The following is a 25,458-nucleotide window of genomic DNA, read 5'->3' on the forward strand; positions in this document are numbered from 1 at the left end:
GGTAAACCTGGGTACCCCTGCTTTGTAACAGTGTGGAGCTGGCAAAAGAGCACCGGGCACCATTTGAAAGCTTATCCCTGTAACTGAACTGGAACAGAGATGTGAGAGAGCTGTAGGATAATGGCAGAAGGTCAGAGAGAGATGTGGATCTCACAGAAAAGTGGAAAAGCCTGATTTTGATGCAGACATGTAAACTTCCTAGCTGAAAATAATGCTACAAATCAATTAAGAAAAAGTAAAAAATCTAGACCAAAAATAAGACACCAAAAAACAAATCGAATAGCATCTACTTTTCCTCCTCTAAACACAGCCTAAAATAGGACTGCTAAAAAGAAAGGTTTAAAACAGAACTGGGTGCAAGCAGAAAGCCAACAGCACCCTCTAGGACCAACAGCAAAGACCGATTGCAGCTGCCAGACCCAGCATGAGAATGTGTTAATAAATAGATCAAGTACCTGTATTCCTGGGCCGTGGAGGTGGTCTGGCTGCCTGAACCAGCAGCAGATCAGAGAAAAAGTTCCTCTTCTCCTGTTCTCCTGGATGGCACAGCAATACCACCTCCCCATAGGTCCTCTGAAATATACTTCTCACCTGTAATATAAAAACAGACAAATGCAGACATTAGAAAACAAAAGAGAACATTTTGTTTTCCCTCATAACTGGCTTCTTTACTGCATTCAAATTGTGAATTAGTCATTTCATCGTATATTGAAATGGCATACAGCACACAGACTACATTTCACTGGCTTCTACATACATTAATGTGAAGAAAATTACAAAGATAATAAAAACCACGAGAATAAACACAAAACTGCAGTGATGTAAAGTTCACTTTGAAACATCATCCACAGAGGGTAGGTAGGGACACTCAGATGACCTTCCAAGCTCCCCTCACTATCCTCTGAAGGGCCCTCTTCTCCACCATACTGTAGCTGGAGTTACCACGCTGAGATATGAAGTATATGAACACACACTCAACCACAGCTTTGTAGAATGTAGTGAGGACTCTGGTAGAGATTGAGCATTTGATTCAGTTTCCTCAAAAACTGCAGCCTCTGCTGGGCCTGTTTCATGATCGCATAAGTGCTGTCAAGTAGTGAGGTCACCAGAGATCTGTACTGAATGAATGTACGCAGATTGCGACCTCCAGATGTCAATGATCATCTTTTTTCTACTAAGCATCAGGTTGTTATGGCGGCAGACTTCTTCTCTTTATACTGACTTATTGCTATTTCAATAGGGGGGTATCATATTGATCGTAAATATATATTTTCATAAATGCATTGCCGTGAGGCCTGAAACTGTGCAGAGCAGGTACAGAGCACTGAACTATAATGAACACCAGACACAGTTTTTGTCCATATTGTTAGTCAAAGAAAACAACTTGTTTATCCTTTCGTAACTTTATTCCGCCATGAGCAATCCTCCAGAACAACTCCGACACCGCTACCTCCAGTAGCTCCACCTTCACACCCTCCCCACAACCCCCCACAGTGCCCCTAGCGGATGAACATGTAATACGAACCAAACAAAGGATTAACACATATAATAAATACAATGAAAATAGGTGTCTACCTCTTTGATTCTGTAACAACACTGCCACAGAGCAAACAGAACATTGTTTAAAGTGTCCAAGTAAAAACTGACAGAGTCTAAAACAGAAAATAGTCTTTGGAACAATCAGTGTTGGGCCAGCCAAGGGATGAAACAGGGACTGAACTACACAAACCAAAGAGACTCGTAAAAACTCTGAATCCCAGAATGCACAGCATTAACCCGTTTTCCTGCACAGCTCTCAGGAAGGAGGAAGGTGGAATCCTTGTAACGGCATAGATCTATAAAACTCTGTTCTTAGCAGCATTTCTTTCTCTTTCCTGCAGCCACCACTGGTTGCACAGGGAGGACACCGCAAGCGTATCCAGGCCGAAAATAAGACTAATCCCATAATTAGTCCCATTTCTCTCTGAGCTTCTACAAAAAAGAATCTGAGACAAATATTCTCCAAAAAGAGTCATTGTTCTTGACAAAGCATTTCCCACCCCACTGCCTGAAGCGTGCAGAAGCTTCCCCTCTCAGCTGCAACTGAGCACGGCTGCTTTATTCATCTCCCGCCATGCAACTCGCTGCCCCATAGGACGTCCTTCTGTTCATCTGGTTCATGTAACAGGTTGTGTCTGGGCAGAGAGCATTCATTTAGGATAAAACTATTTAAATGTTGGTTATTTCATTAAGTTAAGTTAAGACTAACTTTGGTTAGTGTTTTAAACCCTGATGGTCCGGTCATGGTAAAGGTTAGAATTTATTTTTTAATGCTGTTCTTAAGACCTTTTAATATAAGAAGACGTAAGGAAAGATCGTAAGCGGCCAAAAAAATACCATTGGAATGTCAAAGCTTTATAAAAACCAGACTGGAAATTGGTTACAAATCTCTGATAAGCCCATCTCTAATCAGTCGGATAACCACTTTCTTACAAATGCAGCGGGGAAAAAAACATTTGCCTACCTTCTAAATGGACAAATCGTCTGCAGTGTAAACGGATTTATTACTTGAACAAAGGGAGACAGCAGCTTTTTCTAACCATTTTCTTATCCAAATCTATGAGCAAAGACAACGCATATTTCAAGTTTAAAAAGGCATAGCTGAAACAGTGCCAAATCGTGTAAATTATCTATAAGACATTCAAAAGGTGTTCTCCACACCGCAGGTAAGCATTTTACTCATGACAAATGGCTGCAGGGGGTCAGACAGAGGAAAGATTGCAGAAATGTGTGAATATATAAATGGATAAAAATAGAGGCGCACAGAAGACAAACTTTAAACAGAAAATGTGTCATTTCTTCCTGTCTTTAAAGGAAAATAGGGCATAATCAGTTGGAAATTTCCTTGGTTTATTACAAAAATAAATAAAATCATGTACAGGTCCTTCTCAAAATATTAGCATATTGTGATAAAGTTCATTATTTTCCATAATGTCATGATGAAAATTTAACATTCATATATTTTAGATTCATTGCACACTAACTGAAATATTTCAGGTCTTTTATTGTCTTAATACGGATGATTGTGGCATACAGCTCATGAAAACCCAAAATTCCTATCTCACAAAATTAGCATATCATTAAAAGGGTCTCTAAACGAGCTATGAACCTAATCATCTGAATCAACGAGTTAACTCTAAACACCTGCAAAAGATTCCTGAGGCCTTTAAAACTCCCAGCCTGGTTCATCACTCAAAACCCCAATCATGGGTAAGACTGCCGACCTGACTGCTGTCCAGAAGGCCACTATTGACGCCCTCAAGCAAGAGGGTAAGACACAGAAAGAAATTTCTGAACGAATAGGCTGTTCCCAGAGTGCTGTATCAAGACACCTCAGTGGGAAGTCTGTGGGAAGGAAAAAGTGTGGCAGAAAACGCTGCACAACGAGAAGAGGTGACCGGACCCTGAGGAAGATTGTGGAGAAGGGCCGATTCCAGACCTTGGGGGACCTGCGGAAGCAGTGGACTGAGTCTGGAGTAGAAACATCCAGAGCCACCGTGCAGGAAATGGGCTACAGGTGCCGCATTCCCCAGACCTGGGCTACAGAGAAGCAGCACTGGACTGTTGCTCAGTGGTCCAAAGTACTTTTTTCGGATGAAAGCAAATTCTGCATGTCATTCGGAAATCAAGGTGCCAGAGTCTGGAGGAAGACTGGGGAGAAGGAAATGCCAAAATGCCAGAAGTCCAGTGTCAAGTACCCACAGTCAGTGATGGTCTGGGGTGCCGTGTCAGCTGCTGGTGTTGGTCCACTGTGTTTTATCAAGGGCAGGGTCAATGCAGCTAGCTATCAGGAGATTTTGGAGCACTTCATGCTTCCATCTGCTGAAAAGTTTTATGGAGATGAAGATTTCATTTTTCAGCACGACCTGGCACCTGCTCACAGTGCCAAAACCACTGGTAAATGGTTTACTGACCATGGTATCACTGTGCTCAATTGGCCTGCCAACTCTCCTGACCTGAACCCCATAGAGAATCTGTGGGATATTGTGAAGAGAACGTTGAGAGACTCAAGACCCAACACTCTGGATGAGCTAAAGGCCGCTATCGAAGCATCCTGGGCCTCCATAAGACCTCAGCAGTGCCACAGGCTGATTGCCTCCATGCCACGCCGCATTGAAGCAGTCATTTCTGCCAAAGGATTCCCGACCAAGTATTGAGTGCATAACTGTACATGATTATTTGAAGGTTGACGTTTTTTGTATTAAAAACACTTTTTTTTTATTGGTCGGATGAAATATGCTAATTTTGTGAGATAGGAATTTTGGGTTTTCATGAGCTGTATGCCACAATCATCCGTATGAAGACAATAAAAGACCTGAAATATTTCAGTTAGTGTGCAATGAATCTAAAATATATGAATGTTAAATTTTCATCATGACATTATGGAAAATAATGAACTTTATCACAATATGCTAATATTTTGAGAAGGACCTGTAGTGCAGAGTTTTGAAAGATTTTAGATATTAAGATGTTGCATTTCTCTACTGATCATCTGTAAATAATCCATTTTTCATCTGGCTGCATAGTCAGGACATCTGTACCGTGACTAGAGCTGTCCAATATTAAGAGGACATCTAATAACGATATCGCTAATGTTGAGAAGATGTGACCTACGATCAACAAATACTAAGCTAAAGTGTTAATGCCTTTCTGTGGTTAGTTCATTGCAAACTTTAGACCCCAGACAGTCTGTAGTTTATTCCGCTATTTCTTTATTTTGATCTCAACATCATTTACTGATTAGAAAATACCCTCCAAAAACCTTTATTCTTGCATTAAACAAGTATCACAAAACATATTATTGGATTAAATCCCAGAATGCATAGAAGTCTAATAATTAGCTAATATTTATTAAGAATCCAATCAGTTCTTTGCAATATAAACAATGTGTAAAGTGACACTACCGTTGTCATACATTGTGCAGCCATGATGGCTCAATATTTACATTTATTATCACACTCCTAGAGAGCATCCAAACTCATCCATTAGTTTAGCGTACATCCATCCAACCTGCATCGTGCACCTCCAGCTGGGAGATGCACTTGCTTTCAAAATAATTCGGAACATTACATTTTCCCTTCAAAAACGTCTTCTTGCAGTTTTGCTATTAGTGAGTAAAGGAACAGAAGCAAAAGGAACCTTGATTTCTGGAACCCATACACACAGGGGGATGATGGAGCTCAAGGCAACTCCCCCCCGGAGGCTTTGCTGCTGCTGCTGACTAAGCACCAACTTTCCTCCCCCCCCCCCATCTGTTATTCGCATCGATCCTCACCGGCATTCGTGGCATGTTTGTTCTCTTTGCCTCACCATCCTGCTGTTTGCTTTTTTGCCCTCTCGAAGTAAGGTAGAATAGGTAAAATAGCAGCAGAGGATTAAAAAAAACGAGCAAGACAGCAAGAAAAATCTGAGACGGTTCTAGTTTGTGCAGCATGCAGCGGGCAGGTATTTTCATCATCATAAAAAGATGCAGGAGTGCTGGCAACAGAAAGATGCAAAGCAAAGACTCGTTTACAAATTTACAAAAAAGTTGTTTGGTTTTGGTTTTTACCAACGGCTATTCACTTAAAATGCTACTGAAGTATGCATGTCAACTGGCTTGCCGTTGTGCCTTTGTATCAGTTTCTAAAAGCAGAGAACCCCAAGAAACCTGAAATGTATTGGCCTGAGTGGCCAACTCTTCTTATTGCCTATTAAAAAGCATCTAAAAGATGAAAATGTTTCATGAGTCACTAGCTGTCACATGCTTTTGTGAGAGTTGATCATGTAGAAAAACGCTGAAAACAGTCTGACAGAAACAAATGACAAGATAAAGGTCAACCATGACTCCTCCTCAGTGACGTACACACACAACTCACAGTGGTCATAACTCTAAGACGATAGGCTGGTGAGTGAGGTGTGGATTTAGCTGTAATGGTTTATTTCAGGCACCAAAACAAGACTCCTGCTGTCATGAGCTGTTGATACTGCCCAAAATGATGGGTAAACATGTTGAGCTGAGTTAGAACAGTTGTTGATGGGTGGGAGATTAGCCCCAAAACTGCTTCACATACAAAGGATCCCCAGTGGCAGGCATATTTATTGGCACCCTTGGTAAAAATGTTTAAAATATCTCAAATAAATAAGCTTATGTTTCACTCGCCCCACAGGTTTTCAGTAGGTTTTAGATATGGAGACTGAGACGGCCATTGTAGTAAGCTGATTTTATATCAGCGTTTCTTTGCACCTATGTTTTGGATCATTAACCAGCAGGAGACCAAATGATGAGCTATTTTTATTTTAGTCTACCAAATTTTTACTTAAAATTTTCTGGTAATATTAAGAGTACTTCCAGGGATAGTTCCCAGGACTTTTAGAAGAGAAATTGCCCCACAGCATCACAGATCCTCTTTCATACATAACAGTGGGCATTAGGAGCTTTTTCACACCAAACCCACCTGGAACATTTGCTGCTGAAAAGCTCAGTTTTACCATCATTCAACCAAAGCACGGAGTTCCAGTTAAAGTCCCAGCAGAATTTAACAAACTCCACGTTTACATTTATGACTGGAGGACAGTAATGGCTTTTTCTTACCATCCCTCATAGTTATTTGTGCAAATAACGTTTAATGGCTCTTATGGAGACTTCATGACCCCAAGATGCCATTCTTTAGATATTTTTAACAAACTTAGAGCTGGTGAAAAGGCATCTAAATCTCAGCTCTGTGTTCCTTCTGAAAAGAACAAGACACTGTTGGGGACTGAACTCTATCCACCACTTACACCTCTGAGACGAGGTAGTCGGTGCTCCATATAGGCCGATTTACTGGGTGAGTCGGCTTCCCGACTCAAGGGGGTGCTGCAGCGATGACAGAAGCAGCTAGCTCGAGGATTTACAGCAACAACACACCAGGATAGATTAGAGCATCACAGACATTATTTCCTGCTTTTCACACACACACTGGATAGACGGTGTGAGGCACACCAGATCAATTCAGCCAAGGAAAGGTTTCCACAGTAGCACTGACTCTTTAATCCACAACAACACTGATATGCAATCACACACTGTGTTACCCTTTAGAATGAGGATGTTCAACGCTTACTTTAGGTGAAACAGCATCAATCCTGCAGAGCTCCCCTCTGTGCCTCCTTTGGTTCTGCAATGCTGGCTTGATTTTTCTAAGCTCGCACGTGTGTGTGTCTTGATTCGTTTTTTTCACTTAATTTAATGAGAGGTGTTTCTAGGGACAGTTACAGACTAGAGAGATCTCAACAACTTATCTCATGCCATTTGTTTTAAAGCTTAGATTACATGTTTCTTTCCATCTGCTGTCATCTCAAAACTTTACAACAGCTGTTGTGTTCTATGGAAATAATCGCTAATACCAACCCAATTTCTGAATTTAAAAAGGTAAGCCAGCAGGACTTATGCCTCTTCTGCAGACGCAGCAAGAGTTGAGAACTTGAGTTTCATCTCATGTAGACTTACTTGTACCTCCCTAGCTTCGTACCTGTAACACAGCCAAGCTTTAGCACAATCCAGCCCTCTGTCTGTATTGCTTTGTGCAAACTGCAAGTGTGTCAGACACTGGCAGTTGATGGTGAGTGAAAAGAAAGCAACTTGTGTGAAACACGTTTGCTTGTTAGTGGTTGGATTTCATGGCCCCTGGGCCTAACAATTCCTTCATGACCATAATCAATCAAACTTCTCTGTATATGTGTACCGAGAGATGCTGCAACAGTTTGCACCTAGCAGAAAGAATATGGGCCTGGAGAGTTCTCCATCTCTGCCCTTTAAAAAAATCTTTGCATTTTATTTTATTTGCCTTTCACACCATATATACTGGCTTAACCTTATGGAATAATATTGCTGGATTTGTTTTGGGAGAAATTTCCCTAACTTTGATTTTGTAGAGCTCTGAATCTTTGAAGGGAATCGGAGGACATGGTTTGAACCAAAAATAAAACTGATATCATGGCGGTAAGTTCTGGCAGAAAAACGGAGGGATTACATGTTCTTATTTTAAAAATAATTCACAAGAGTGGGAGGAGGGTGCTAGATGGAGTGAGATGCAGTTCCCAATTCTTCTTCTGTGACCAAATCACACAAAACCAAAACTATCTGGATGGATGGATCATATCAGATCCGTTTCAAACAACATCTCTAACTCCCTTCACACGGCTACCGCATCCAAGTTGAAGAAAAACAAAGAACGCTGCTTTGTTCTGATTTTGGTAACTCTACACAGCACTGTTGCATCTACATTTTTAAACTTGTTCCAAACAAAAAGATCACCAATCTTCACCTATTGAGCAAATAATTAAAGAGATAAGGACAGCAATCAGAGTGATTCAAAGAGCGAGAACAAACGAAACAAAGAAAAATCCCAACTCAGGCATTTTAAACAAGAACAAAAATTAACTGATGCTGGATGCCTAGTTGGAGGGGGACATGTGGTATAAAACGTTTTCCTGCTACAGTGAATTTTTCAGTCCCACGCGCCTTCTTTAGGGTAAATCCACCTGAGAAATATTTACCTTCTACAGGTTTCTGATCATGCTTAATATGCATGTGTTTTAAATATGGAATAGAGCTCCATATATTAAAATAAAAACCCAACAGTGTTAAACATATAACACCAGGTCTCTCCAACTATAGATACATCACTCTCACAAACCCATCATGAAGACATTTTCGTTTTATTGGGTTGTAATAGAAAGGAAAATTCCTGTCTGAGCTGATAAGGGAAGGAGGGGAGGCACAGAGCTGGATCCCAGCCTGTAGAGCCTGTTTGGTTGTGCAGGGATGCTGCCTGCTCCCTGCTGTGGTTTGGAGCTACGGGAGCAGCTGTCACTGTGTTCCCAATGCTGGACAGTGAAACAAGGCAATCAAATGGCTATTTTAGTTAAAAAGATAATCGACTGAGCCATATCAACGCTTATAAGAGACAAATTTCCACAGTGGAACTGCTACATTTATCAGCTTATTATCAAGTAATAAATATTCAGTTTTAGACCTTAAACAGCATGTAGAAATATGCATCATACAAACAAAAATAAATCATGTAAAAGTAGTGTTATGAGTTTAAATCCCCCAATTCTGCTCAATGTCAATATTATGTATAGAAACACATTTTATTCCCATTACTCTATATTGAAATATCAAAACATTCTGCAGCGCTTCCAAAGCAGACAAAAGAACCTGGAGGATGGTGAGAAAAATATGATATGAACATTCATTTAAACATATATACAAACCTAACATATACTACAATATATATTTCATTCATAATGCCAAAAATGCCAAAAATAAAAAGCAGTACTTTTAGGACAATTTGTCACTCATGTGCTAATCTAGCCTTTAAAAGTCTCAACCAAATAGGGACAACATTGGTTTTTACTAGATCATCGGCAGTCACTGATTATATACAAACACCATTGATTGAACTATAATAAATTACTATGGTTGGCTTTAAGGTTTCCTCCTAAAACAAGTAAAAAAAAATGAATAAGGTATGAGCAGCTACACAGAGGAAACATCTCAAAACGTGAGAGGGTACCTTTGCTCCTGATACCCATCCCTGATTACATCAGCCGCGCTCTCACTGAGCCATACGTCCACAAGTTGCCTGAAGCCAAAAAAAGTCAACTGGAAACCAGAGGCAACCATGGCAACCTACCCTCAGTCTGACTATCAAAGATGACCCCCCCCCCCAATGCAAAAATCACCAGAAAGACAAAATTGAACAGGATGAATGTGATGAATATATTTGAATTCAGGGGTTTTAACACTCCAAGCAAGCATCTCATCCACTGTTTTCATGTTTTAGTTAATCCAGCTTTTTTTCTCTAAATGGATGCTGACTTGCCTCCTACTTGTAAGTTTTTCACTAATTAGGAGAAAAAAAATAACATTTTGTTATTTGTTTTTATTAAAAAGACCTCCATGCCTCTATTTTCCGAGTTTCACATTTCTGTATCACAAAAAGCCACCTGGTGAGCAAGTGAAATAGGACAAATTAACGCTAATGTAGACGTCTTCATAGTGACTAAATGTCATTTGTTATTATACCTATAAATAAAATCAAAGAAATGAGTGTGAGGTCGGAGACTGGGATTCGGCATCAGTAAACGGCTATTCTTATAAGACTAGATCAGTATCAGGATGTCTGTCAAAAATATGTGGATCCATTAAAAAAACAGCTCTGTGCGCAACAGTGAAACTGTAAGCAGCAGCCAGATGAAATTACGAATAAGAAAATAATGACCTTAAGATTTTTGTAGTTTTGGAAAAAATTTTTATAAAATCTGTGAAGTTTTACACAGGAGATGGTGCTAAATTGGTACACTCTAAAACCTTTCAGACCATTTTCCCTTCACTGCTATCTGTAAACGTAATCTATATTAAAAGTGTCATATCACAAATAGTTGTCTGTCGCTATTAAAAATATACTTTGGATCAAAGCTTGTCTGAAGCACTTCCAGGAGATGTAACCTGGGGAATCTACATTTCATAGAGAAATGAGGTAAGTTCTCTGACTAAGTGAAATATAGAAGTTGAAAACTTGCTGTTAGCAGCAGCAAAAAACAGCAACAAAAAATCCTGGAAACCCCAGATATTTCAAATTTTAGCTTAAGTACAAATTGAAGTTGGAAGCAGATAAAGTTGATGAAGTGTTGTTCCTGCAACCCTAAAAACTGACAGATTATCAAAAACAGGACATCATTTTGTCATCTCCATAAGGCTCTAAGAAAGAATGCCCAAATAATTGCTCTTAAATAAAGTCTCTATATGCCTCCGAGAGCTCAGACCTCCGCCAAAGGCAATACCATCAGTTTTTCTTCATACTGTTGAGCTATACTCTGGATGACTTCTAGCCACTGCGTGTCAGATGCTGGCAGGGTGAGGAACCATGTGGGAATTTCAAGTTGTTACACCATGGTCTGGTAATGACAAAGAATCCTTCAAAAAAAAAAAAAAGAAATCCTGAATCCAGACGGTGCTCTGCATCACCACCAAAATCTCATCATCTGTCCCTTGTCCTAATACACACCTTGTTAGAAAATGTCATTCAAATCTTTTATAACTTTGTGAGTTATTTAGCAAACAGAAGGAACACCCAACACTGATATAAACATAACCTCCTTGGTGGAGGTAATAAAATGCTGTTGTTATGTAAAAATGTAACCTTTCAGAAAAGCTCTCAACATCAATACAATAAAAAAAGGGGAAATGAAAAAGAGACATTAAAGCAACCTAAAAATGGGGGGGGGGGGGGGGGGGGAGTTGAAACTAGAACTGGGAGGTTAATTAGGAGTATATCCTCAGAGGATGTAACAGTGCATTTGCCTCAGTTCTAATAAGCCAAAAACAGAAAGAATCAGCCCAATAGCCTAAGTTAGCTTGGATCAGGACCAGGATCAAAGGCTTTGCCAAACTACCAGGCACACATGCATCCACAGACAAAACCAGATAGGAAGCCTTCAGTCTGCCAACCATTTCTATACAGAGAACGTGGCCTAGGGTCAAGATTTAGGCTGCCAAACCTCAGACCTAATTAAACCCCTTCTGTTGCTTGACCAGAGATGACCTTGCTGTGCTTCTATCAGATTTTGTTTTGTAACCTTTTCTACTTCTACCTTATTCAAATCTTTCCTTACACCCCTATACTCAACAGGTGGCCTTTCAGAAAGAAGACAATACTGAAGCAAAAAAAGAGATGACAAGCAAGGGGTAAACATACCCTGCCAGAACTTTGGGCTAATAGTTAAATGACAAATAAGCGATAAAGTCAAACAAGAAAAAAAACTCAGTGAACTTTTGTGTAATGTTGAACAAATTTAACTTCATCTATATCATACACAGCGAGCCAGATGCAATCACAAAATATGTAGCAGCAGAGCTTAATGTGAACCACAAAGTGTCGACTTAGCATCGTTTTTTCTTTACACACGGAGTTCCTACCTCTTCTGACAGCTTTGAGTACTGAGTCTCAGCAGTTGCAAGGATGAGGACAGGGCTAAAGGAGGGCACATCATGCAGCAGGGTGAGGAAGGTGCTCTTCACAGTGTCACTCACTGTGTCCCACCACTCTGAGATATGTGGCATGTACACCACGCTGGGAACACTTCGACGGGCCTCACGGAAAACCTGCAGATGGAAAGCTACACCTATCAATCTTGCTAAAGCAGTGTTCTCAAAAGAGAAATACGTTTGAAGATCATTGTGACTAAATGTCAACCAACAGAAAAGCCGCAAAAAAATATATTCAACTGCATTTTTCAGATTAGGAATTTGCCTTTACCTGAGCACAGGACTCCTCCGGCGTCTTGGCGCTGACGGAGTACAAAGTGGGCAAGTCCAGGCGGTGCACCGGTAGCTTGTCCAGGTGGTGGAGCAAGGCAGGAGCCAAGTGGGAGCTTTGTCCAGAACCTGGGGCCCCTGCCAGCAGCAGGCGAGGCCGGTATGCTGTGGGCTGTTGGAGTGCAGAACTAGAAACAAATGACATTGTATAGTTTGTACAGCATCCCAGGAAAACAGAACAAACTTCAAACACGGATCAATTTCGATTATTTTTTTTTACGAGCTCACACACAACCTACTGCTGAGGTTTAGCTTTTAGAGATTTACTACACAATGCCTCCATAAAGTATTCACGACTCTTAAACTTTTTACATTTTATCCCATTACAACCACAAACTTTTTTTCTTTTTTTTTTGTGGCACTAGAGGCCTTTATTTTTCAGTTTTTGACAGTAGGTAGACAGGAAAGAGGGCAAAGAGAGGGGGAGACGTTCAGCAAAGGTTGCCAGGTCCAGGACAGCCGCATCGAGGACAATAGAGTCTGCATATGGTTGCGTGCTTAACCCCTACACCACCGGCGCTGTGCCCACAACCACAAACTTCAATATTTATTTGAACTGCATATAATTGACACAAACAAAGCAGTGCAGAATTGGAAGGATAGTGATATATTGTTGTACAATTTTATAAAAATATTTTTATAATTTTAAATCTTTATATTGTTGAAAGATATAGTTGGCCTGGTTTGCTTTTTAGACTGGACCAAGCATGCAGTTGTGCTGATTGAGAAGACAAAAAGCTCATTGGGTTTTCCGTTGCAACGTTGGTGTTCCACAAGACATTTTCAAACTCTTTCGTCTTCAGATTCCAGCTTTATGTTTTTCTTCTTCTTCTAATCAAATGTTCTGCGTCTACATCACATCGTATGGTATACTGGGAACGGCACGCATTCACACCCCAAGCAAACCGCTCCAGGGTCCAGAGCGGTTCGGCAGTTGTAACCGTGCCAGGGTACCGTTCTCTGGTCCGTTTCAAGGTCTGAGATGGGTTCACACCCGTGTGATCTGCTCCAGAAACTAGACTCTGACACCGCAAGACTGACGGAGCACATATGTTGCTCGCATATGTAATCTGACTGAGCTTGAGCTATTATGCAAAATGGGCAAAATGTCAGCTTCTAGACCTGTGAAGCTGGTAGAGACATGCCCAGACAGTATAACACATTCTACAATTTTTATTGTTCATTAGTTTGAAAAGAATGAATTCTGTGCATTTCACTTCATAATTGTGTGCTATGTTATGTTGATCTCTCAAATAAAACACACTGAAGTTTGTGGTTGCAACACAAAAAAATGTACAAAAAAAAAAAAAAAAACATTCACAGGTGTTGAATACTTTTGCAAGACATTGTAAATGCGCCTGACCTGTAAAAATATAGAAATGAAATTGGCTCAGTACTCAGAAAGCAGCCTTTCTTAGACTGATTTAATTTCTAATGTTCAAGCTTCGCAGTTTTTACTTCTGCCTTTTTATCCTCCAACTACAGCATTTAAAACACTGCTGTTTGCTAACGCAACATTTAAACCTCACCTTTTCTTAGAAAGTGGGAGACTAAAATGGTGTTAATAAAAATATCTCAAAGCATTCCTGAACATGCCACACTGCTTATTTTTAGGCCAGGAGAATAACACTTCTTTCCTGTCAGTCCAGCTTTCACAACTCATGCCTACATTACTGTAGATCCCCAGTTAAGACACCCTTTTTCCAAAAAAATAAAATAAACCTGTTAAAAGATGTTTCTCAGAACTCACGAGGAGAAGTGGAGAAAGGGTCTGTGCATTGCAGGAGAGGAAAGCGGACTCTTTGGGGATGCAGAAGGCTGTACTTCGTAAATGGAGGCAGAGCCATCCTCATTGTCATCATCGCTGTACTGGTCCTCTTCGAGCAGATGATTGTCACCGCCTGTCATAGACAAGAACACCACATAGAACCATTTATGTGCAGTAACACACTTTTTTTTAATGGGGATTTACCACCACGGGTTTGCTGCTACAGCAACATACCATTAAAGAAGCTCCAACTCTGATATTAATAAAGTATTTTACTAAAAAGTTGAGTATACAGACAAAAAGCAATAAGAAAAAAAAAAAAGGCATTTATGTCATTTTTATGGTGCAACAAGTTCATCTTCCCCAAGAAACTGGTGAAATTTTCCATTAAGCCTAATCTGCTCTAAATGCTCCTTTGTGGACAGGGGGGGTGAGAGTTACTGTGCTCACACAATGATGAGGTTTTCGGTCTCCACGGTACCACCTTCAGGTGGAAGTGGGGTGAACACAGGCAATATGATCAGTGTGGGAGGGCAATACAAAGAACAGCGGTAATAAGGTTGGGAAAACAGAGATAATCAAATACAACAACATGCCGCCGGGAAACCGAAGGAACGACTGAGATGGGTGGCAAGAGGAAACAACAAATTGCCCGTTCGTACCTTGTGTGTTGTCCCTGTCAGTACACTGAGCATGGGGGAAGACTCTGAGAAGAGCTTTCAGCACCGAGGAGAAGTTGCTGGCCAACAGGGGCCTGAGGGAAGGGGACAGGGCTCGACCCGGGGGAGCCAGGGCCCTCTGGGAGGCTGGGATTACTGTCCTCATTGCCTTGCTGAAGTCGCCGGGCCCCAGGACGATGGACTTGACATCCAACTTCAGTTTGACACTGCTGCCGTAGATCTGGGGGTATCGTCGGCGCAACGCCATCAAGGCTGCCTCTGTGCAAAGTGCTTTGATGTCAGCACCACAGTAGCCTGAAAGAAAGGCACATAAACAGTCAATTATTTCTCTCTCTCTCATTGTGGTTTAATTATACCTCCTCCAGTGTCAGTCTGATGAAATCCGGTAATACGCTCCGCAGATCTGGGTTAACCTTAGGCATTTTAAATTAGCATCAACTCTGCATACTCCATACTATTCCTAATTTGCATGAATCTTACCGACACATTTTTCTGCAAGTTCATCGAGAAATGGCTCAGATAGTTTGGGATTCCAATCCCTGGTGTGAATCTCCAGAATGTGCTTTCTGGCCTTAAATCCAAAAAACAAACAGAAAACAGCGGTGAATACATGTAGGATTACATCAAATAAACAGCAAACCCAGTTCGGCAATGACTACCAATTAGAGCATTTCTTACTAATTGCCTAATGCACAATAACTCCAACATATTATGTTTGGGGGAGGTTTGATACGGTTTGAATAAAGAGAAAATAAACACCAGACTAAAGATTAAAGTTGTTGGATCTTAAAAACATCTACTGCAGCAATTCTCAAAGTCCAGACTGTGATCCAGATCCAAACCAGGCAGCAAATCTGCGGACATCATTCAGCATAATGCCAAATAAAATGATGTATGCGAATTGGAATGTGTCAAAGTAATTAAAAAATAATTTCTTTTCGTGACAGTTTTTTTGTTTTGTTTTTGTGACAGTTTGGGGCCAAAATCGAAGCTGAACCATATATTCGACTAACTGCACAGCCCAATCGGAGACCATGTGTAGCTGATTGAATGGAAGTTCATTTTACAATTTAATTTTATGTTCTACCTTTTAAAATACTAAAATGCTAATTGATACCTGACTGGTAGATTATTTAAACATGAAATTAATTATTTTGTGCATTTTTCCCCTTATTTAAAAAAAATATATATTTCAAGTGCAAAGAAAAGATGAACAATAATTTGACAGCATCAACGTTTCTGTAAGCGTCACCTTCTTGTCTGGCAAGCTGAAGAGAAACTCTCGGTCAAACCGTCCAGGCCTCCTGAGAGCTGGGTCGATAGAGTCAAGTCTGTTTGTAGCACCAATGACAACTATCTCCCCACGGCTGTCCAGGCCATCCATTAAGGCCAACAGCGTGGACACAATAGAACTGTGAACAGGGAATGAGACATTAATGCTTGCAGACTACGTTATTTGAAATTCTGCTCCATCATAGCTCTGCCGGGTATAAAGAGTTCCACAAAATCAGCAAGGACATACGTATGTACACACAAACACTGACGAGACTTTTCAAGTCTTTACAGATTGAATAAAAACTATTCCTTATTTCTACAACCTGCATTAAGACAGTCAGAGAAACAACATTCAGAGAGTTGCAGAAAACATTTTTAGTTCCAGTAAAAGGAGATCTTTATAGAGCATCAGTAATTTTCATGTTAAACTAGAATCCAAAATTAAAATGCTACTTCATACCATTCATTTTAGCCAAGTTCCAGTAACTGATCTGACCAGTCAGACACACGAATACCCAGTTAGTGAACACACCATATCTAAACGGTGATAGATTGCACTAACAACACTCAATTGAATTCAGTTCAGTTAATCCATATTGTGCTGACTCACAACGAATGTTGACTCAAGGTATTTTTGAAGAAAAAAGAAAAAGCAACTTAAATATATAAAAATATAGTCAGTTCAATCCAGTCATATAGATGCAAAGTCAATTAAATATGTTCCAAATTGATCCTCGATATTAAGCGGGTTGCATCAAGTCACTAGAGACAATAAAGAGGAGAACTTTTCTTAAGCAGGCAGAAACCTCCAGCGGAACCTAGCTCAGTGTGAGCAACCATGTGCCATGACTGACTGGACGTTTGAGGACTACTTTCAATTAAAGAAAAGGTAAATAATGCCAGCAGAAGGTCCTGTAGTGGCATCATCTAGGAGAGAAACATAGCTAAAGAGATAAACTCTGAGCCGGTTGTAAAATGTAAAGGATACAAACAGTACACACAATTAGTGACAACAGAAGCTCCTTCAATAGCTCTGTCTAAAAGAGAGAGACGTGGTTAAACACAGAAAGACAGAGCCAAGTGTAACCTACTATATATAGAGAGGATCAGCATGGAAGCTGTTACAGTGAGAAGAGTCATCTTCTGTCCAAATGATGTGTTTAAAGTAAAAGAAAATCTTTTTAAAAATCCAGAATAAAAGTGACACTTTATGCACTTTTTGTATTTAAACTGATATATAAAAAGGCAGTGTTCATAATGTCTACATTTAAATTTGCCATTCAACTGGTTATTAGGTAATGTGTAATTATTATTTTTTGATTTCTTGTCTGTTTTTACACAAAAAAACAAGCAACTTGGCACTTAAGAACAATACAAAGGTTCTTATTTATATGGATAATATGCTTTTAGATGCTTTTAGTTAAAAAATCTATTTAAAAATCCAGAATGCAATATTTAAGTGACACTTTATGCACTTTTCTTTTTGTGACCATTTTCACTACAGACGCAGCTAGAACTGTACTGATGCAAAGTCAACCAGAAAGGGCTGAGCTTCTAACACGCTGATGTTAGAACTTCTTGTTTTAACTGCAGATGCATCATTTGCCAAGGAAAAATCTGCAGGATGTGCCAATTTTTTATCCGATTAGTCGATCGTATGACATTTACGTATGACGTATACTGAAATAACTGTTAGCTGCAGCCCTAGTTACAACTATTGTTGCTTTACCTGTGTATCTGGTCTTGCCTGCTGGAGCGAACCGGAGCCAAACCATCAATCTCATCAAAGAAAATAATGGATGGCCTCATCAGGTAAGCCTAGGAAAAACACATGCAATACAAAGGTTAAACTTTACATAATATGTTTCATGGAAAATTGTTAAAAATACACATTTGGTCCTGACGATCAAGAGACTAAAGTGTTGTTGAAGGAGGCTGCTCCATCAGACATCAGCATACAGGCAAGGTAACTAACCTGATCAAAAAGGAGGCGTAGCTGTCGTTCTGATTCTCCGACCCATTTGCTGAGGCAGTCAGCTCCCTTCCTCATGAAAAAGGCAACCCTCCTATCTCCCTGACTGCACTCATTGGCAAGTGCCCGTGCAACCAGAGTCTTTCCTGTTCCTGGTGGTCCATAGAACAAACACCCTCTAAAATGAGAATGAGAACAAATTAAATCCGTTTATAGGGTACTCTAAAGGTGCTACATTTCATTGTTTTATTAAGTAGGTATGAATAATTGAAAGATAATCATCTTTATTTAACTATCCATACTTGGCTTTGAAAAACCATCTGGTTGTTTCAATGTTATGTTTTACTGTAAACTTGACTAACTTTTCAATGAATCCCAACCCAACATCCATTTGATACAAATGACTGAGCAACATCTGAGTTCTTCTCACCTGGGAGGCTGAATCTTGAATTTTTCAAAGACCTCAGGATAGAGCAGAGGGAACACAACCATCTCCTTTAGTGACTGAATGTGATTACTGAGGCCACCCACATTGTCGAACTTCACCTACGAAGATGTATAGACATATTGCACAACATATGAAAGTCAGCCACAGACTTTGACCCAACCAGCCACGTCTTACTGCATTTCACATCTCTAAGAAAATAAAGAGATTAATTTCAGTAGCAGAACATACAGTCTGTTGTTAAAGTTTTTATTCCCAAAAGATTATCCACTTTTCACTACATTTTATTGGGAGATTTTATTTGACAGAGGGAAGTGGAAGGAAAATGATATCTAGGTTTTCAAATAAAATTTTAAAGCTAAACTGCGGCATGCCTATATTTTCACCCCCATTTTGTCAATACTGTGTTGAATTTTGATTGTTAACACTGGATTGTATTTAAGTAAATTGAAGTAAAGGGGCCTGAAAGCATATGCACACTTCTCAGATTCTTTAATGCATCCCTTTCGCCTACTAATAATGCAACTACCTTGTTTTTCTTTATCACATAAAATCCACAAGGAAAATAAAGTTTGTGGTTGTACAGTGTCACAACGCGAACAAACGGTTGTGTATGCCTTAACACGTGTACATTTCCAGATTACAGCTGAGGTTGATTTGCTGGTATTTTGACTCACCGAATTGTCAAGATTCATGGGGTCCACATCAGCCAAGCTCGCGCCCACTTTAAATCTATCACGCAGCACGCCACTGGCCAAGCTTTCAGCTGTCAAGTTCATGGGTAAACATCTGTTGAGACAAACCCACCTGTACTAAGTATTTATACCTCGGTGAGAGAAGTGTAAATAATCCAACTTGCTCGTCACACGATTAAAGAAAAACTCATTTCCACTGATTATGGCCCGGGTTTGAAATATAACGGGAAAAAAACAACAATCGAGGCTACAGATATTAACTCGCAGTCTTTCTGTTATTCTAAATTTGGAAATAAAAGTAGCACAAAGCAATGAAAATAAAAAGGTATGTAGAAGAAAACAAGTCGACACCTGTTCCTCGCCCGAGTCATGCTCTTGCTTTTTCTTCGCTCAAAGCGTTCTTCATCAGATGATGAGGTGGTGTCACTGCTGTGAATGGCATGTTTCTTCACTCTGGAAAAGTGTAACAAACTAGGTCTAATACTGCTTCTTTTTAGTGTTATATCCACAGAGTTTTAGTCATATTAATGATGGGCTGCTTGAATGTTAAGCTGTGTAGATTTTTTCCCTAATCGCTGCCCACCTAATATGGCTTCTTCTTGCTGGGGATCTGTGCGTGTCAAAAAGTGAGGGGTTGCTCTGTTTTCTATTCACAGGCTCTGAAACATCAAACACAATGCGACGGCGGTTTAAACAACAACCCACTTAAACAGCTAAGAATTACAAGGTGAGCTTTGAAAATCTATAAAAGCAAGTACCGATAGGTGGAGCTTCATATCTTTGCACAGTCTTGCGCTGCCTCAGGTTGTACGGCCTATCGTTTTCCTCCCCCACCTCTTCAGCTTCGTCCCCTTCATCGTCATCCTCTGCATCCTCATCCTCCTCTTCTTCGCAGTGAGATTCTGAAAGCACAAAGTGACGATAAACATCAAATAAGACTCGAATGGGAGATTACAAGTTCTCGCATTTAAGAACATGACTAAAAGACCCTTTCACCGAGCGAGATTCTGCCTTATTATAAGCAAAATCCAAAAGAAGCTGATACTTTCTGCCTTTGGTAACTCACACAGATCAAACACTGGCAAAAATGCAAAGTAATACCAATTTCCACTACCGTATCTTTTAGAGGTATAACAAAATAATCCACACTTTTACGCTGCTGTTAGCATGACTTGGACTTGCTAAACTAGTTTACTTTATCAACAGTTATTTTTGATAGGATAGCAGAATTTTGGGTCTATGGCTGAAATAAAAAAAGAGACAGATAAACAGATGAGATGTTTGCGAAGCCCTGTAATATCATGATGCCACTGCGAGGGGCTAATGTTGCTAAAGCTCATTCCTAATTCGACCCATACTGGGGAAACTTGATCTAAAATACTCTAAACTGCACAAATATTGTTTTAAATATTTTACAATTTGTTAAATTCATTTTATTACTATGAGATGATGTTCATTCTTTGAGGCCTATAGACAAGAGACTGAAGTTGGCATGTGAATCAAAGTTTGTAAGGAATCTGGGCTAAATTTTAACGGTTCTAGTTCACAAACTAAAACACTTATTCTCACCTGAAATGAGTTTTGGTATATCACAGTTCTGGGTCTGTGAAAGCCTTTAATTTACTTGTGAAGACTAGAGATGCAGCAATCTGAATTTTGTGGTAGATTTCCAGTTTTTGTAAAAGCTTTCACCCGCCATTGCTAATTTTAGAAGATTTAGGTATCTGACGAAGTGCAGACGTGCCTCAGCAGGTCGTACAGAAAACGCCTATGGGAAGAAACTTGTGCCATCAGAAACTGAATTTGAATTTGTGTAATTTGAAATGAAATGCATTGGATTGAAAATGAATTTCACTGAACTGAAACTGAATATAATGGTTTAAAACTGAATTTGTTTGCTTTGAAATTTGCTTTGCTTTGTATTGAAAATTCAGTTTGATGACTTTCACTTTCAGCTCTGAAATTCAATTTCAGTTCCAAAATTAATTTTTTTGTGTCACACATCCGGGTTCTTGAAGCCAGAGATTAATCAAAGACAGATTTACTGATTCACAAATGTCATTCACTATCGCTGTGTCAAAATTCAGGACTGCATCCTTTGAAGGACGCATTTGTAGGCCGATAATGTCCTGGATGAGGCGACGAATGCTGTCCAATCTCCTAGGTTCCAAAAAATGCGTCCTTCTTATGCCCAGATTTGAAGGATGGGTCCAGTGTATCCTCCGTGGCCAACCCTATCCCATAATTCATTCGTCGAAGTAAATTGTTCAAACGGAAGTAGCAAAGGCCGGAGGACAGAAAAAAGCTGTGAATAAAATTGGACATATTGGACATTCTGTGAAACAACTGAACTTTTACAATGTTTTTAGACGAGAATCTACAGAGGTTGGACAATGAGACTGAAACACCTGGTTTTAGACCACAATAATTTATTAGTATGGTGTAGACCAATACAGCATCAATTCGTCTTGGGAATGACATATACAAGTCCTGCACAGTGGTCAGAGGGATTTTAAGCCATTCTTCTTGCAGGATAGTGGCCAGGTCACTATGTGATACTGGTGGAGGAAAACATTTCCTGACTCGCTCCTCCAAAACACCCCAAAGTGGCTCAATAATATTTAGATCTGGTGACTGACTGTGCAGGCCATGGGAGATGTTCAACTTCACTTTCATGTTCATCAAACCAATCTATCACCAGTCTTGCTGTGTGTATTGGTACATTGTCATCCTGATACACGGCACCGCTTTCAGGATACAATGTTTGAACCATTGGATGCACATGGTCCTCAAGAATGGTTCGGTAGTCCTTGGCAGTGACGCGCCCATCTAGCACAAGTATTGGACCAAGGGAATGCCTTGATATGGCAGCCCAAACCATCACTGATCCACCCTCATGCTTCACTCTGGTCATGCAACAGTCTGGGTGGTACGCTTCTTTGGGGCTTCTCCACACCGTAACTCTCCCGGATGTGGGGAAAACAGTAAAGGTGGACTCATCAGAGAACAATACATGTTTCACATTGTCCACAGCCCAAGATTTGCGCTCCTTGCAACATTGAAACCAATGTTTGGCATTGGCATGAGTGACCAAAGGTTTGGCTATAGCAGCCCGGCCGTGTATATTGACCCTGTGGAGCTCCTGACGGACAGTTCTGGTGGAAACAGGAGAGTTGAGGTGCACATTTAATTCTGCCGTGATTTGGGCAGCCGTGGTTTTATGTCTTTTGGATACAATCCGGGTTTGCACCCGAACATCCCTTTCAGACAGCTTCCTCTTGCATCCACAGTTAATCCTGTTGGATGTGGTTCGTCCTTCTTGGTGGTATGCTGACATTACCATGGATACCGTGGCTCTTGATACATCACAAGACTTGCTGTCTTGGTCACAGATGCGCCAGCAAGACGTGCACCAACAATTTGTCCTCTTTTGAACTCTGGTATGTCACCCATAATGTTGTGTGCATTTCAATATTTTGAGCAAAACTGTGCTCTTACCCTGCTAATTGAACCTTAACTCTCTGCTCTTACTGTTGCAATGTGCAATCAATGAAGACTGGCTATCAGGCTGGTCCAATTTAGCCATGAAACCTCCGACACTAAAATGACAGGTGTTTCAGTTTCATTGTCCAACCCCTGTAGTTGTTAAACCTAAAATATCTGATCAGTTTATCAAGATATGCTTAATTACGCAAATGCGTCGATGTGTTCGTCCGCTGCCCCAGCAGCCGGCTCGCCTCGCCAGCTGTCAGCTGACCGGGTGGTTGAGGTGCGCTAAACCCCGAGAGAACAGCTAACTCCCCGCACGTTGTTTTCAAAATCCCACTGGGTTTCCCCAATGAATGGAAGTTAAACAGATATAATTCAGTCAGATGAAATCTAATATTAATGTTGGTTTATATATTATAATAATAATTATTTTTATTATTATGCTTTGAACTTTGTTCCTAAAGTTAATATGTTAGTGTTTAAGTTGTTGAAAGTTTTACAAATAAATTAAACAAATGGTATTTGTCATCAATGTATTTTATCTAGTGTTAGATTTTTATATCTATGAACACAAAAAATATTTTCAACATTTTAAATGGTCGACTAATGAACAAGATCATAAAACAATAACATTTTAAAACAAAACAGCATTATAAGCCATGAGCAAAATGTAAAAGGGTAAATAAAAACCGTGTAGTCATTTACAGCAGAGACAGCGTTATTAACCATCACAGCTCTGCGCTTCATGCTAACACGGTTGCTAGGCAACAGAAGTTACATTGAGCTTAGGGCAAGAGAAACGCAGACCGATGTAACACCGGTGGCACACTATGCTAATCTGGCATGTTTAGCTAATAGCTACAGGTAGCATAAGTGTTAGTGTATGACCATCATTTGTTTACATGACGCTTCTTATAGACGTTCATTTGACCTGGTGATTGACACCCGCTAAGCTCATGTATGCTGCACTGCTCAAGCTCAACATGCCGTAAAGGAAGTTTAACCTGATGTGAAACGTAAATCGATGAATCTGTGTTTGATTAATCTGTGGCTATCCTCAAGGACCCGGATGTGTGACACAAAAAAAGGCATTTTGGAACTGAAATTGAATTACAGACCTGAAAGTGAAAGTAGTCAAACTGAATTTTTAATATAACGAAATACATTTTAAAAGCAGATGAATTTAGTTTCAAACCATTAAATTCAGTTTCAGTTTATTGAAATTCATTTTCAAACCAATGCATTTCATTTCAAATTACACAAATACAGATTCAGTCTGAGCAATTTAAATTCAGTTTCTGATGGCACAAGTTTCTTCCCATAAATGCCTCCCTTTTAAATAGCGTCTTACATCGCTTGACTGCATTTTTAAACAACTCAGCGATACTAAAAATAACTAACTTTGACTATTCTTCACTCAGTAACAACATCCACAGTGAAACCTGGCAGCCCTTACATATGGTACATTCACAGACTGCAAAAAGATCAGATTTTTGAGTTTCTAACCAGCCAGTCTCCTGTCAAGGCCGATCAAATTGTGATATGTTGATCACTGGACGATTTCTCTGTGCATCTCTAATCAAAGCTCCAACAATGTGAAGCCAAACATAAATAGAATGTATCATGACACTCCTATTCTTTCTGCTTGATCCAGAGAAGGACAACAATCTAATTGTTTCTACATGCCTAATGTTTTCCATTGCGTGATTTATGTATTGTTACATGTACCTTCAGTCCCTTCTTCCTCTTCTTCTTCTTCCTCATCCTTGCTCATGGCTTTGTGGTGTGCAGGCATGTTATAAGTGCTTCTACGCATAGATTTTCGGCGCTTCACCCGAGAATACATGTCCATATTTTCCTGAGAGAAGCAAAAAAAACGTAAATAAAATAAATCAACTCTACCACTTGTGTTCACTTTACAGTCTGAGTTCATGCTATTTTTTTCTGGTCACAGAGCAGCACCTCCTCGGTTTCTCCATTCCACATACGAAGTCGCTCCAGCTCACGGTTCTGCCTGATGCTGGTGATGTTGTCCATTTCCTGAAGAACAGCCTCAGCAGTGCTTCACGCAGACACAAAGAAACAGTGGATGGCAAACTAAGCGTATCAGGCGTAAGTCACCAATATTCAGCAAACACACACTCAGATATCCCAACTCAACTCAAAATACCAGAGAACTTTGATTTGCTATCACAGATTTAGAAATTGATCTAACATCTTATTCTTCAATAAGACACACTACATGTTTTTGTTGTTATGTTTCCACATTTCCAGCTTCCCCACTCTCTGATACAGCATTGTAAAGTAAGGTTTCAAAAGTATGACTGCCAGCTACCTGTTGACCAGCTGGTCGAACAGAAGGCTCTGATTGAGGTGTTGAAATTGGCTCTTCCTCACCCGGCAGCTCCTCTTCAGCTCCACGTGGCCATTCATACGAGAGTGATCAGCCCCTCCACTCTCCTCACTCCTGTGATTCATATGGGCTGCACAATCAAAAGATCAAACAGATTCAGTTTTTAATGCATACTTTCTGAATGCATAAAGTTGGAAAAAATGAAAGAGGTCTTAATTACCGTGCCCATTTTGCATTATGCGAGAAGACAGCCTGGAAAGAGAACAAATTTAAAATATATATATGACATCTGTTAGGTACTTTTTTTTTGTATTTATCCTTTCTTGGTCCACTGAATCCAAGAGATTTGAGAAAACTGTGGCTGGATATTAAGTGCACATAGACTGGAAATTAATTTAC

At 40.0% G+C, this 25,458-nt stretch overlaps 1 protein-coding gene across 3 annotated transcripts in view; it reads right to left on the reverse strand.

Annotated features, from left to right (window-relative positions):
* The window catches only part of atad2b (ATPase family AAA domain containing 2B), a 118,385-nt gene that overhangs the window by 61,746 nt on the left and 31,181 nt on the right, over positions 1 to 25,458 (reverse strand). For all 3 annotated transcript variants that reach the window (XM_047387894.1, XM_047387893.1, XM_047387892.1), the window contains 18 exons: positions 25,280 to 25,311; positions 25,042 to 25,189; positions 24,669 to 24,768; positions 24,435 to 24,564; positions 19,976 to 20,119; positions 19,801 to 19,876; positions 19,569 to 19,670; positions 19,200 to 19,311; positions 18,508 to 18,623; positions 18,081 to 18,255; positions 17,835 to 17,923; positions 16,083 to 16,242; positions 15,311 to 15,401; positions 14,813 to 15,124; positions 14,133 to 14,283; positions 12,324 to 12,510; positions 11,984 to 12,169; positions 456 to 591 (listed from right to left, as the gene is read on the reverse strand). In XM_047387894.1, the coding sequence (XP_047243850.1) occupies positions 456 to 591; positions 11,984 to 12,169; positions 12,324 to 12,510; positions 14,133 to 14,283; positions 14,813 to 15,124; positions 15,311 to 15,401; positions 16,083 to 16,242; positions 17,835 to 17,923; positions 18,081 to 18,255; positions 18,508 to 18,623; positions 19,200 to 19,311; positions 19,569 to 19,670; positions 19,801 to 19,876; positions 19,976 to 20,119; positions 24,435 to 24,564; positions 24,669 to 24,768; positions 25,042 to 25,189; positions 25,280 to 25,311 (2,447 nt within the window). The remainder of the gene's footprint in view (positions 1 to 455; positions 592 to 11,983; positions 12,170 to 12,323; positions 12,511 to 14,132; positions 14,284 to 14,812; positions 15,125 to 15,310; positions 15,402 to 16,082; positions 16,243 to 17,834; positions 17,924 to 18,080; positions 18,256 to 18,507; positions 18,624 to 19,199; positions 19,312 to 19,568; positions 19,671 to 19,800; positions 19,877 to 19,975; positions 20,120 to 24,434; positions 24,565 to 24,668; positions 24,769 to 25,041; positions 25,190 to 25,279; positions 25,312 to 25,458) is intronic.

The sequence above is a fragment of the Girardinichthys multiradiatus genome, chromosome 15 (genome assembly GCF_021462225.1).
Source record: "Girardinichthys multiradiatus isolate DD_20200921_A chromosome 15, DD_fGirMul_XY1, whole genome shotgun sequence".
In the NCBI taxonomy this organism is placed as follows: Eukaryota; Metazoa; Chordata; class Actinopteri; order Cyprinodontiformes; family Goodeidae; genus Girardinichthys; species Girardinichthys multiradiatus.